This window comes from Dendrobates tinctorius, unplaced genomic scaffold (assembly GCF_039654945.1).
Source record: "Dendrobates tinctorius isolate UK_male_01 unplaced genomic scaffold, ASM3965494v1 ptg000070l, whole genome shotgun sequence".
NCBI classification, from domain to species: Eukaryota; Metazoa; Chordata; class Amphibia; order Anura; family Dendrobatidae; genus Dendrobates; species Dendrobates tinctorius.
Window position 1 is genome coordinate 71,156,619 of NW_027361738.1, and position 13,698 is coordinate 71,170,316.

The 13,698-nt window shown below is 48.1% G+C and overlaps 1 protein-coding gene across 4 annotated transcripts in view; it reads left to right on the forward strand.

Moving 5' to 3' along the window:
* The first annotated feature begins 85 nt into the window (after window positions 1-85).
* NSUN6 (NOP2/Sun RNA methyltransferase 6) overlaps window positions 86-13,698 on the forward strand; it is a 41,042-nt gene continuing 27,429 nt past the window's right edge. The window contains exons 1-7 of one of the 4 annotated variants that reach the window (XR_012233449.1): window positions 86-367; window positions 3,948-4,047; window positions 5,336-5,491; window positions 5,797-5,876; window positions 6,333-6,442; window positions 7,482-7,635; window positions 10,030-10,111. Coding sequence is in view for 2 of the 4 variants with exons in the window: in XM_073581850.1 (XP_073437951.1) it covers window positions 3,973-4,047; window positions 5,336-5,491; window positions 5,797-5,876; window positions 6,333-6,442; window positions 7,482-7,635; window positions 10,030-10,111 (657 nt within the window). In the remaining 2 variants the exon portion in view is untranslated. The remainder of the gene's footprint in view (window positions 368-3,947; window positions 4,048-5,335; window positions 5,492-5,796; window positions 5,877-6,332; window positions 6,443-7,481; window positions 7,636-10,029; window positions 10,112-13,698) is intronic. The other 3 variants (XR_012233448.1, XM_073581850.1, XM_073581849.1) reach the window with 3 other exon arrangements.

The window sequence follows — 13,698 nt, forward strand, 5'->3', positions numbered from 1 at the left end:
AACATGCCTCGCTGCTGAGGCATATACATTGTGTTTATGCTACTTCCCACAACAAAGATGGCCGCTAGAGCCTCGCAAAGAGAATGTGAACACTAGAGCGATAGCTGTTATCCGTACGGGGCGTGGTAGATGTGATTGCTGGCGCTGCTACATTTCCCTTATGTCTTGCCTACAGAGAGTGGTCTACAGAATCATGGCCGCCGCAGGATCACTGTGTGTTACAATGAGGAGTCTTCACTGTTATCATTTTTAGCTTTTTTCTCTTTTAATGTCGGGTAAGAAGACGCCCGCGCACAGGTTCAGCTGGTGGCAGATTGGGAAGATTCGCTGGTCCAGATGTTTGACCCTCTCTGGTCTCCGTACACAGGTAGGTACTGTGAAGGCCGGGGAGAATGTGTGGAGCAGCTGTGGGTTCTGCTGGGAAATATCCACGTGGGGTTTCCTGCTCAATAATTAAAGGGGTCTTCTGGTCAAGGAAAACTCGTGTCCTCCGGCTGATGTTTATTTAAGAAAAAACAAAAAAAACTGTGCTTTACTCACCCTCCCAGGGTCCGACACTGAGTCTCTGCTGTTATTGCCTATGTCTGTTATTGTCTGCAGTGCTGATGCAACACATTGACAGTGCGGCAGGCAATCGGTGAGGTCAGGGGCAAACGCTGTTTACCTGGTGATTGTCGCGCTGTTGTCAGCGCTGCAGACAGTAACACATACTGGAAGCAATGGCCCAGAATCAGCCTTGGACCCGGGGATCAATGACCCAGAATCAGCCTTGGACCCGGGGATCAATGGCCCAGAATCAGCCTTGGACCCGGGGATCAATGGCCCAGAATCAGCCTTGGACCCGGGGATCAATGGCCCAGAATCAGCCTTGGACCCGGGGATCGATGGCCCAGAATCAGCCTTGGACCCGGGGATCGATGGCCCAGAATCAGCCTTGGACCCGGGGATCGATGGCCCAGAATCAGCCTTAGACCCGGGGATCGATGGCCCAGAATCAGCCTTGGACCCGGGGATCGATGGCCCAGAATCAGCCTTGGACCCGGGGATCGATGGCCCAGAATCAGCCTTGGACCCGGGGATCGATGGCCCAGAATCAGCCTTGGACCCGGGGATCGATGGCCCAGAATCAGCCTTGGACCCGGGGATCGATGGCCCAGAATCTACCTTGGACCCAGGGATCAATGGCCCAGAATCAGCCTTGGACCCGGGGATCAATGGCCCAGAATCAGCCTTGGACCCGGGGATCAATGGCCCAGAATCAGCCTTGGACCCGGGGATCAATGGCCCAGAATCTGCCTTGGACCCGTGAATCAATGGCCCAGAATCAGCCTTGGACCCGTGAATCAATGGCCCAGAATCTACCTTGGACCCAGGGATCAATGGCCCAGAATCTACCTTGGACCCGGGGATCGATGGCCCAGAATCAGCCTTGGACCCGGGGATCAATGGCCCAGAATCAGCCTTGGACCCGGGGATCAATGGCCCAGAATCAGCCTTGGACCCGGGGATCAATGGCCCAGAATCAGCCTTGGACCCGGGGATCAATGGCCCAGAATCAGCCTTGGACCCGGGGATCAATGGCCCAGAATCAGCCTTGGACCCGGGGATCAATGGCCCAGAATCAGCCTTGGACCCGGGGATCAATGGCCCAGAATCAGCCTTGGACCCGGGGATCAATGGCCCAGAATCTGCCTTGGACCCGTGAATCAATGGCCCAGAATCAGCCTTGGACCCGTGAATCAATGGCCCAGAATCTACCTTGGACCCGGGGATCAATGGCCCAGAATCTACCTTGGACCCAGGGATCAATGGCCCAGAATCTACCTTGGACCCAGGGATCAATGGCCCAGAATCCGCCTTGGACCCGAGGATCAGTGGTCCAGAATCTGCCTTGGACCCGTGAAGCAATGGCCCAGAATCCGCCTTGGAACATGGGGACCCTTAATGCGGCTGAACATTTACGTGCACCTTTACTGCTTGTTTTTCCTCTTTGCAAAACCTTTTTTGCTGCAGATTTGTACGTTGTAAAGAGTGAAATCCTTTTTAAAATCCACGGCATAATGTGCTGCAGACTAAAATGTGCCGCAGAGGTCACTTTCCTCTGCAGATTTTGGCCTCGGGTGTGTGGTGCCGGCTCAGGAGGGGAGGCTGCTCCTCACAGGGCGGGTGCTAGCTGTACGAGGCAGGGTTCATACCACCCACCATAAGTGGATTGCAACGCCCAGTCTAAGAAGGAGTCTCCCGACCCGAAATGACAGCCCCACATGTGTTTATATGGTCATTACACTCATGCGAGATCCGCTGGTGTGAACACTGCCTTATACAGCCACTGACTGGGTGAATCCGGCTACGAGATAAGAACAAAACCAAAAATCAATGACAGAATTGTGTGTTTTTCATCGCACTTGGATTTATTTTTTCCATTTTCCAATACTTTTTTTGTGTAAAATGAACAGTGTCATCACTACTGTAACTCGTCCCAGGAAAATCCCCAAGAATCAGCGCGGTTCACCTGTCAACAGGTGATGAGTGTGGACTTCATACTGTTACATGGGACTGCTGAATGGAGACGGCAGAGGGTACACATGTATTCAGCACTCCGCAATTCGGTCTCTCTCCATCAGACCTGGCATAATGGCAGCCGGCACCGTAGGCGCCCGTCCAAACAGGACATTTACCGTCACCGCTTAAAATCCTCTGCTTCTTACAGCACCAGTAAAGTGGAGGCGACTTAGAATCATAGAATCGTAGAGTTGGAAGGGACCTCCTGGGCCATCTGGTCCAACCCCCTGCTCAAAGCAGGATTTGCTAAATCATCCCAGTCAGATGTCTGTCCAGCCTCTGTTTGAAGACTTCCATTGAAGGAGAACTCACCACTTCTCGTGGCAACTTGTTCCACTCATTGATCACTCTAACTGTCAAAAAGTTTTTTCTAATATCTAATTTGTGTCTCCTCCCATTCAGTTTCATCCCATTGCTTCTAGTCTTTCCTTGTGCAAATGAGAATAAAGTTGATCCTTCTACAATGTGACAGCCCTTTAGATATTTGTAGACAGCTATTAAGTCTCCTCTCAGTCTTCTCTTTTGCAAACTAAACATTCCCAAATCCTGCAACCTTTCCTCATAAGACAGGGTTTGCAGACCGGTCATCATTCTGGTCGCTCTTTTCTGAACTTGCTCCAGTTTGTTGATGTCTTTTTTTAAAATGTGGTGCCCAAAACTGGACACAATATTCCAGATGAGGTCTGACCAAAGAGGAGTAGAGGGAAATAATGACTTCACGTGATCTAGACTGTATGCTTCTGTTAATACATCCTAGAATTGCATTTGCCTTTTTTGCTGCTGCATCACACTGTTGACTCATATTCAGTCTGTGATCTATTAGTATACCCAAGTCTTTTTCACATGTGCTGTTGCTTAGCCCTATTCCTCCCATTCTGTATATGCTTTTTTCATTTTTATTGCCCAGATGTAGTACTTTGCATTTCTCCCTGTTAAAAACCATTCTGTTAGTTGATGCCCACTTCTCCAGTTTATTTATATCTTTTGGAATCCTCTCTCTCTCTTCTCTAGTATTAGCTTTAACCCTTTAAAGGGAGTCGGTCACCCCCCGAAATGCAAACTCAACTAACAGTTATGTCGGGGACTTTGCCCCCACAGAAATCACATGAACAGATTACATTTCATTGTTTTAATTACTTCGAAAACTCTTTTATATTCCATGTGCAAATGAGCCGGTTTCACCCTGACGGCTACAGCAGGAGGAGGAGGCAGAGCTGGAGTGACGGAGGCTTCAGATCTACCAATAGTTCTTCAGCTCTATTTGCATATTAATTTGAACCCTGATTTTTCACTAATGGCCTGCAGCTGTAGGCTGCGCCGGGCGAGAGTGTTCTGTCCCTTTAGGATGTTCTGCGTAACTGATGATTGCCTCCTTTGTCTTTCAGGCGTTAATTGCATCTCCAGTGTGAAATGTCATTCTTCCCGAAGATACGTCTCAGAGATGAAGTGGGGGATTATCTGCGTAATGTGTACTGCAACAATGAGGTGAGTGACAGCATGCAAACTAAAGACATTGCTGGGTGTGATACAAGCATGAGGCTCCAAGTGCCCCCCAGGCTGGTGCATCAACCAGGGAGCAGTACCCCCTCCATGTGCTTAAAGGAATTTTCCAGTTCCCCGGCTTGCAGTTTAAAAAAAAAAAGAAACAGACCAACTTTACTCACCCTCCCCTGGTCCAGTGCTGGGTCTATGCTGCTGCGCCCAGTGTCTATCAGAGCTAATGGCATGAGCCGCTAAGCTCCCTGATTGTGTGCAGCGCTGTGGTCGTGGTGTCAACACTGCAGATATCGGAAGCAGCGGTGGAGACTCAGTCGTGGACCTGGGGAGGATGATGTATTCTAGTCATTCTGACGGATTCTCTTGAAAGGTTCCCTTTACTTCCAAAGTGATGACCACCAGGTGTCAATTACTTCTTTTACCTGTTGTCAAAACTAATCCGGCTCCACCAGCCGAGGCAGCGAGCCGGATTACAAGAGGTAGTGGCAAGTTTTTCTCTCTTTGCTCGTGCTCTTCTGTCTATCTAACTACATACAGACATAACAGAGGCAGTTGGGGGCAGGAATACCATTGGACAATGACAGGATCAGAGCCTACTGGGTAGGAAAGGAGGGTCCAGTACCTGTAGTGCTGGCAGAATACTGATTTAAAAAGCAAACCTGCCCACTTAAAAAACAGTGGCTAGCATGTTACAGAGCATGTATCGTCATTGAAGGGGTATTATTTTACTCAGTGGGTTGCTCCTTTGCATCTATACATACTTTAGTAGGACATGTGCCAGTCCGAGCATATTTTTTTAAAGGCATCTCTTAAAGAATAGAAAAACATCATGGTGTCGGGGTTAAAACACAGATTTCAACCTCCCCTCCTTGTAGTATGAGGCGCCTCCTTTGATAAGCTACTCTGTCTATTGCTATGTACACTGAGAGCCTGATGTGGGCGGGGGTCAGCTGTGGTGTGGTTAACTGTGGTGTGGGCGGAGTTAACTAGTGTGGGTGGGGCTAACTTTCTCAGCTCTGCTCCATTGCTACATCTAAAAACTCAACCGCTGCACTCGGTAATCTAAGTGACACATCACTGGAGTCAGGGTCTGTGTCCCTACATAATGCTGCTCTCAGATTCCAGTACAAAAAAAACTGCTGGCAGATTCCCTTTAAGCAACAACTTTGTCAATTATTTTTGTCCCCAGACTATTTAATCACTAATCTTGCAGCGTCTATATTTGTATCTTCCCGCTCTATTCTTGTCTTTCTTTGTAACGATGGCCGGGCTGCAGCTCGTGGCCGCGGTGGGAGCAGATGAAGCGGAGCGGAGGTTTGTGTGTCTGCAGTGCCGCCTGTCGCATCCTCCGTCCTTTACCACCGTCCGTGTGAACACCAGACTGATCTCCGGAGAAAACGCAAAGCGGCTTCTGGGGGAAGAAATCGGCAAGGTGAGACGTTGTCACATTGCAGCCCACATCCCGGGCTCAGCTTCCCTTAGATCTCTGCGGTCTCTTGCTCCTCAGTTATTCCTCCTGGAAATGTAGGAATGAATTGATTGCTGGCCGTTACCGTCTCCCCCCCCCCCCTCTCTGATCCCGCCCAGCCGGTGATGACGACGTCAGACTATCGCTTCGTCCATCAGTGGTGATCGCCGTCGCGTTTGCCGCACCGGTCACCCGCTGCGCGTCCTGCAGTATATATAAACTATAATTCTCTCTCTCTATCCCCTGACGTTTGTGACCTCTCCTTACAGCAGTTCCCCAGCGTCATCTTCCCGATTCATCGACATCCTCAGCTTGACGACCTGTTATTAATTCCCGCCATCGGACCCAGGTCAGGGAGACGTCCTGTTCACACTATTGATTTTCCCAACTGTATTTTTTCTTGTTTATGTATTTATTATGATTTGTTTATATAGTGCCATTAATACCACAGCTATCATCACTGTCCCCATTGGGGCTCACCATCTAGATTCCCTATCAGTATGTCTCCGGCATATGGAAGGAAACCGGAGAACCCGCACCTGTCCTGAGGTTGTGTCTGGTATTGCGGCTTGGTTCCATTGAAGTGAGTGGAGCTGAGCTGCAATACCACGTGCAACCTGTGGACAGATGTGGCACTGTTTTTTTTTTTTTTTTTCTTTTTTGAAGGGGGGAGGGGCAGCCACGTGTTTTTTTTTTTTTTTCTCCTCTAGACATCGCCTGCTATGTTGACTTTTCATGGTGCGTGATTTCAGAGTCCTTTTCTTTTTCTTCCCTGTATAACCAGGATTTCTTCTGTTTTCTGCAGGAAAGCATTGAAGCAACATCCAGTCCAAGTAATTGTCGGGGCGCAGTGTGGCAATGCCGTCCTCAGGGGAGCCCATGTTTACTCTGCCGGGATTGTGTCTGCCTCTAAATGTAAGGGTAATGCCTAATGGTAGCTGGTAAAAAGGAAATAATAAAACCTCCAGGCTCTACAGAGGCCCCCCAAATGTTTCAAGACCCCATTATTGCATCTGGTACGAGGTCTCCACGCCTGAACTGGTGATAATCCTGCCCACTGATGGAGGGCGGCAGCTGTTCACCATTCATGCAACAATCGATGCCCGGAAACACAAACCTCGGGACTCGGTGCCGCTGCTGCTGGTGGTCGTGGCCTTTGTATGAAATAGCGCACAAAAAGATAAATTTACAAAATGGTCGCTGTCACTTCATCTAACCAATCATAACTAAATAGTGCAGGGTAGGCGATTATAAGAAGATTTATATTATGTCTTATCAGAGAAATCTGCTTCTTTCTCCACCTATGAGCCACTTCTCTACCCTCCTAGATTCCTCATTCACTCTGGGAAATAAAATCAGCTCAAATCTGTCCTGGTCACTGAGAGATCAGGTTACAGTATTTATTAGAGTCTATGGGGAGAGGAGGATGGCGAGGAAGTGACACCGGCATGCAGATCAGTGCTACAACTTCTTTCAAGTGATTTATTACTGCATCGTGCCCTCTCGCACTGCGCAGCCGCACCGTGCCCTCCTTACTGCTGCTTCTTGCTTTGAAACACAAAGACAGGAGCACAGGAATCCCTCACGTCTCTCCGTGCTGTGTATAGGAGACATCACCACGGACAGTCTCCACCCACCAGCTCAGGGAGAACTGAAATTTAGAAATGGAGCCTGCAGAGGGGAAAACTGGTGAAAAGTGCAGGATACAAGTCATGTGTTGGCCAGAAATAGCGTTGTTCCTCATGTCCACAGGACAGAAAGCAGATGGTCAGGGGCCAATGCGAAAATTGAAAGACTTTTATTTCTTTATATATATGATGATATTGAAAAATAAAGAAAATACTTTTTTTTTTTTTGTAAGAAAACACATTTAACATGAAAACCTGATCTAATATTCTGCTCACACGTTCCCGCTAAATCTTTTTTTTTTTTTTTTTCTTTTTGTTCATCGCAGGGATGAAGGAGGGCGACGAGGTCTCTGTTTACTCTGACATCGAGGGCTGGTGTAAGCGCGGCGCCACCGAGTTTGATGGAACCAAAGTTTTCATCGGGAATGGAATCTCGGAGCTGAGTCGTTCTGAAATCTTCTGTTCGCAAAGCCCCATAAAGTAAGTGATGGCAGGAGTATTGCAGGAAAAACGATCTCTTCTGCAAAGTGTCCGCCAGCGGATGGTTAGAAGTAAAAATCGAGAGTCATCAGTGGTTATTGCCTCTAACGGCTGATGGAAGACGTGATCCTTCACCGATCCTGAGCGCGGGACTCTGAACTGCCACGCTTAAATAGGATGATGGTTGTCCTCTATATTTATTTATTTTTTTATGTGGCTGATGGAGAAAGCCGCATGCCGGACTCGGTGATCTCTGGCCGCCCCGTAGACATTGAACATGCGCCGGCATCGCCCCATTCACATGGGGCACGTCAGAGTCTTGCGGCCATCGGAGAGCGCTCTGTTTCTTCTCACTTCCCTTGATGCACTGGAACAGAAACCTCGCAGAAAACCGAATGTAGCATTGGACAAGAATGGAATAAAAATAGAAAAGATCAAAGGAGACAAGATAACCTGCTAATCTGTTAGCAAACTGCGGAACTTTCCTTTTATTTATTCTATTTTTGTCCTTTGTTTCGCCTGTCTCATGCTTTACTTTTCCATTTTCCATGATTTACGTCCCCCGGTATAAGTACCGGACACGTCCGCATATATGTAAATATTGCCCTAGTTTTGCACGGTCACGCCTTGTAAGCGACGTATATTTGCTGAAGGCGACGTCGCCTCTGTGTGCATTTTCTCAGGCTCGCGTGTTAGTGTTCAGCTCCGCAGATTGTATAAAATACTTACATATTGTTCTAAAAGACGTCGCCCCGCTCCTGATGTGTTCATTTTACTAACTACCTATCTTCCGCATGAATTAAGAAGTCTGCAGCCTCTTCTTCCTGGAGCGCCGTCTTGTGCCGTCATTCCTCCTAGAAAGTTGTGGAATGAATCGGCAACATTCTATTTAAGGGGCGGAATCTGATACCGACGGCCCTGATTGGACAAGGTCACAAAGTGTAGGGACACGCCCACCCCAACTGATTACACCAAGTCATTCGTATATTTCTACGTTATTAGAAGGAATAACAGAGGAGCGGCGCCACCTAGAGGTCTAAGACGCAAACAAGTCCAGGCTGGAGGTGGCGGCGCTCTTCTTTAATTTTTATTCTAGCCCTAACATAATCTGTGATCTTTCAAGTTAAAAAACATCTCGGCACACAATATTTCTGGATCCTGGTTGTTGTTGTTGTTTTGTGGGAAGAGTTGTCGTTTTGATTATCATCGTTATTTTATTTTACAAAGTGGAAACCATATCCAGATACACTTTTACTTACTGCACGTTCATTGTAAACACTATTCTTCAGTACAATCACAGAGAGCTCAAACTTTTCTATAGGGTTTTTTCATTATTAATATTTTAGTGGATTAAAAAAAAAATAAAACTTTAAAAAAAAAAGTTTGTCACTCTTTTCGGAGGCGTATTACTTTTTTTTTTTTTTTTTTTTTTCAGTCGATGGAGATATGCCAGGGTTTGTTTCTTGAGCGCCAGGCTCTTGTTTTTAATAGTATCAACAGTCATCGCTATGTGCTACATTTTTGGGAGGGCGATTAGTGACAGAAAAACAACTATTTTGGCGATGTGATGGTTGTTTTCTTTACTTTTATGGGTTAATAAATGTTAGATTTTGATACATTAGACTTTTACTGGCTCTGAGATGCCGAATATGCTTTTTTCTCATTTGGAAAAAAAAGATGGAGAAATATTTTTTTAAAAAAATATTTTTTTTTTTAGTTTTTTAATATTTACGCTTTTTTTTTTTTTAATGTTTTAATTTTTTTTTCCTCCACGTAGGGGACTTGAACCTGCGGTTACTTCAGTATTGCTGAATATGATATAATTAATGATCGCCTATAAAGCCCAGCCTGTGGCCGCAACGGGGAGCTTTCAGAAGGTACCTGGCTACCCTGGAAATCCACCAACGCCCTGCAGCCACATCACAGGTGGTCAATGAGCACCAAAACGGACGCTCCACTGGAACTGTGCCACCTAAATGCCTCTGCCCCATCTGGCATTTTTATAGATGGGACATGCTATGAACATCTAATAGTTGGGGGTCCCATGACTTGCAGCATATCAATCTCCTGAACAGAGCCCCGACGCGCGCTCCCAGGAATAGAAAGATGGATGACCTTGAACGGCCCCCTCCATCGATTTCTATGGGAGTTCTGAAAATTTACCAGGCGGACTCTCATACAAATGAATGGTTAGAGGCCATAGTCCCCAAGAACAGTGTGCCGGGACCAATTCTCCAGGATCGGGGCTGAACATTGAGTTTTATGCAGTAGCAACATCTTTAACCTGCAATTAACACATATGCATAAATGTAAATGAGTTCACGATGAAATTGCTTTTTAAAAAAAAAAAAAAAAAATGTTTAGGTCACCTGTCAACACTGTTTTCTCTTATAGGGGAAAAGGCATCAGAATGACTGACCCGGTGTACCTAAGTCCATCTTTTGATAATGTTTTATCCGGATACATTTTCTTGCAGGTAAGGCTTACATGTTTTTACACTTTGGATATGTGCATACTCCATGGATTTCTATTAGGGTGGGTACAAACCCTGGGCCCCCCACCACTTGTGGGGAGAATTTGGAGGAAGGGCTTTTTAGGGTCCGAAAACAAATTGCTGAGCACAGGATCGGAAGCTAAGTATCCAGTGAAGTAGCCTTGACCCGGGATGGAGAGCTACCGATAGATCTGGGCAAGTTATAGAACTAACTGTTTAAGGGGGTTGTCCACCTCTTGGGGTCATTTTTTTAAATGTACCTTATGTATTTTTGGCTAAAATAAAGCAACACATTTTTGTAACTGAATTACATGCAAGATATTGCACCGTTTGCCTCCCGCAGCCTCATTGTTGCACTTTGTACAGAAAATAACACTCCATTCGTGTATGCAGCCTGCACAAGAATCTCCCCTCCATGTTAGGACCCTCATGGATCATCCTAGTGCTGTGTTAAATAGTCCAGCCAATCAGACGCTGCCCTACTTCTGTGGCCTCTCCCATCGCAAGAGAGTGAAGTTGCAGCAGCATCTCCCTCCTCCCCCTCTACCATATACTAGATTACTTTAGATGGCTAGAGAAGATGCTCGGCATTTACCAGAAGCCTGCAGGCGAGGAGTTGCGAGTGCAGGCGAGGAGTAAGAGTGTTACTTATCTTTTTAGTAATGGTATATAATCACATGTTCTAATGGGTAATGAAATAGAGAACAGGGACTAATTTGGGTAATTTTATTTGACTTTTATTTTATTGAATTTTATTTACTCTGTCGCCTCATTGGGGGACACAAGACCTTGGGTGTTATGCTTTCCGTCCACTAGGAGGCGACACTATGCTTAATCTGAAAAAGATTTGGCTCTGGCTCCTCCTCCACAGTATACACCCCTGGGCGGCATCCGCCTTACCTCAGTTTTTGCTTAGTGTTGCAAGGAGGCACACCATAAGAAGATTCTTCTTGAACAAATGAAGAAAAGAGGGTCTCTCTGAGACTCCCGGCATGGCTCCCTCCTCGGTCCTCTTTTTAGCGGTACCCGGTTGAGGTAGAGATGGCTCTTCCCCATGTCGCTCCCTCCCCAGCCCTTCGGGTGCATGGTTCGAGGTCGAGAACCCCCCTCCTTCCCCAGGCCCTGGGCCTTTTGGGTTGAGGCTGAGGTGAGGAAGAATTCCTCCTGATGGCGGTGAAGCGCCCTCCCTAACCCCCTCTAGGGATGTTAGGTTGAGACGCCGCAGGTAGGAGCTGCGTTCGCAGCGCTAACTTTATTGCAGCCCCAGCACTGCTGTGGTCTGCTATGGGGCCGGGGGCTGTCATATTTGGGCCACAGTATGCAGGGATTCCTGTCCCTGCGGCAGCGTCAGCCCTCTAAAGGGGTCAAAAAGACCCTTCACAGGGCTGCGCTGCGTATATAGGGGCGTCCGGGCGATATGGCACTCAATCGGGGGGGTTTTGGCTCGTTTTCTGCCCCCCTCCGGACTACCGCGCCACTCTGGAGCCCTTCCCGGGCAGGATTTGTACTTTAGACCGTGGCTTCGGCCTAAGCCGAAGCCGCCGCCCTTGTTACCGCCCCCGGCCTGCCCCCCTGGATGATGATAATGACGCAGCACAGCGTCATACAGGGGGCGGATCGAGCCAGGAAGGCGCGGTTTTGCCTGGCTGCACGCCCTTTTCTGCTCTCCGCCCCTCCTCCCTCCCACCTCTTTACCTCAGGGAAGACAGCAGCGCTGCTATATTACTCAAGAACGCTGCACAGTCTCCAGGGGGCGCAGAACCGAAGTTTTTCTGCTGGCGCCGGATCTAGGAGCACACCGGTGGGGTAAGGCACAGCAGGATATTATCCTGCTGTGGACGCAGACTTCCTATGGGTTCCCTATAGTGCTCCTCTGCATAGCCACCCCTGTAAGGTTTTTGGTCAGAATAACCTGCCGGCACTCAGTGCACTATGTCGGTCTCCAGGTCCGAAAGAAAAAAAAAAAATAACAGGTTTATCTGCTGTTACGCAGTCTGTTCAGCCTGCAAAGCCAATCTTCCCAGCGGCAACATGCACCGTACTGCTAGAGTTGTTCCCAAAATGCTGGGTCAGTGCCCCAAGAGGCTCCTGTCACTGTTTCAACTCCACTGACATGCCGGTATGGGCCGCACCTATGTCACAGTCCATAGATACGCTGACTTCCACATTGCTTCAGGCTATGCAGGGTCATATCCCAGCTATAAGCGGACAGGCAGTCCCTGGCAATGCTAGTAGTGAACGGCCCCATAGGTCACGTTCAGCTACGTCCTCCCATGGCTCACGGTCGTCCCGCTCTAGGCACAGACACCGTAATTCTAGGTCTCCTAGACCGTCTCGTTCCAGAGACGGGCGCAGCAGATCTCCACAGAGATCTTCGGGCATGGAAGAGCGGCGGTCCAGATCTCCCTCCAGGCAACGCCTCAGCGATGCGCAGGATTCAGAGGGCATCTGTGACTCCAAATCAGAAAAGGAAACATAGGAGTCTCAGGCTCCTTGTCCTCCTAGCAATACAGCGCTAGTTGAGGACATTATCACTTCTATTCATCGGGTGCTGGTTTTATCCGATGCTACCCAAGAACCCCCAAAGCATAAGATCTGTTTTGAGGGGTCCCTGAAGTCCCTAAAGTTTTTTTCTGATCACCCAAGCTTTCAGGACATCCTTGATAAGCATTTTTCGCAGCCTGCCAAAAAATTCGCCAACCGTAAATAAAACCGTAAAAAAGGGCTAGATACTCTTTTTTTCTCAAAAAGACCAAGAAGTGGACAGATCCACCGGAAATCGATTCCCCAATCTCTGAGCTTGCAGCACAGTCTCTCCTCTTACTGCCAGATAGCTCAACCCTGAAGGATACAGCAGATGGGCAGGTTGAGCGCATGGCTCGTTCAATTTTTGAGGCTGCAGGAGCCTCCTTGGCTCCCGCGTTCACCTCAATGTGGGCAGCCACGGCCATTCTGGAATGGACCAAAGATTGCAGGAGAGCCTCCAAAAGTCTGCTCCTCAGATGTTCGATCAACTAGTTCAGATAGCGGTGGTGGCAGATTACATACGCCTTGCAGCTTTTGATTCTGCAAGAGGCGTAGCTGGTATAGCAGCGAATGTAATTACAATCAGACGTATCCTCTGGCTGTGAGAATGGGAAGCGGACGCGTCTTCAAACAAGCCTCTTACGGATCTCCCGTACGTCAGTGGGAGATTTTTTTCGGGGAAAAATTAGACAAGATGATTTCCAATGCCACGGGGGGTAAGAGTACCTTTCTTCCCCAACCGCAACCTAAACGTACGTTTAAGCGACGTAACCAGGCTAGGTTCCGGTCTTTCGGAACTCCTCATGCTAGGCCGCTTCACGTCCTTCACGGAATTACAACCGTTCCCCCTCACAGGGACAACCAAAGGACAGCACAGAGGACGGACAAGAATTGGCGGTCAACATCAGGCCAGGCAAAGCCCAAAGAAGGGAAATTCCAGAATTTCTCCTCGTCATGACTCACGAAATACAAAAGACACCCCACCTGTAGGCGGTCGACTTTTAATCTTTAAGTCTGGCTGCCTATTACAGAAGTCAGGTGGG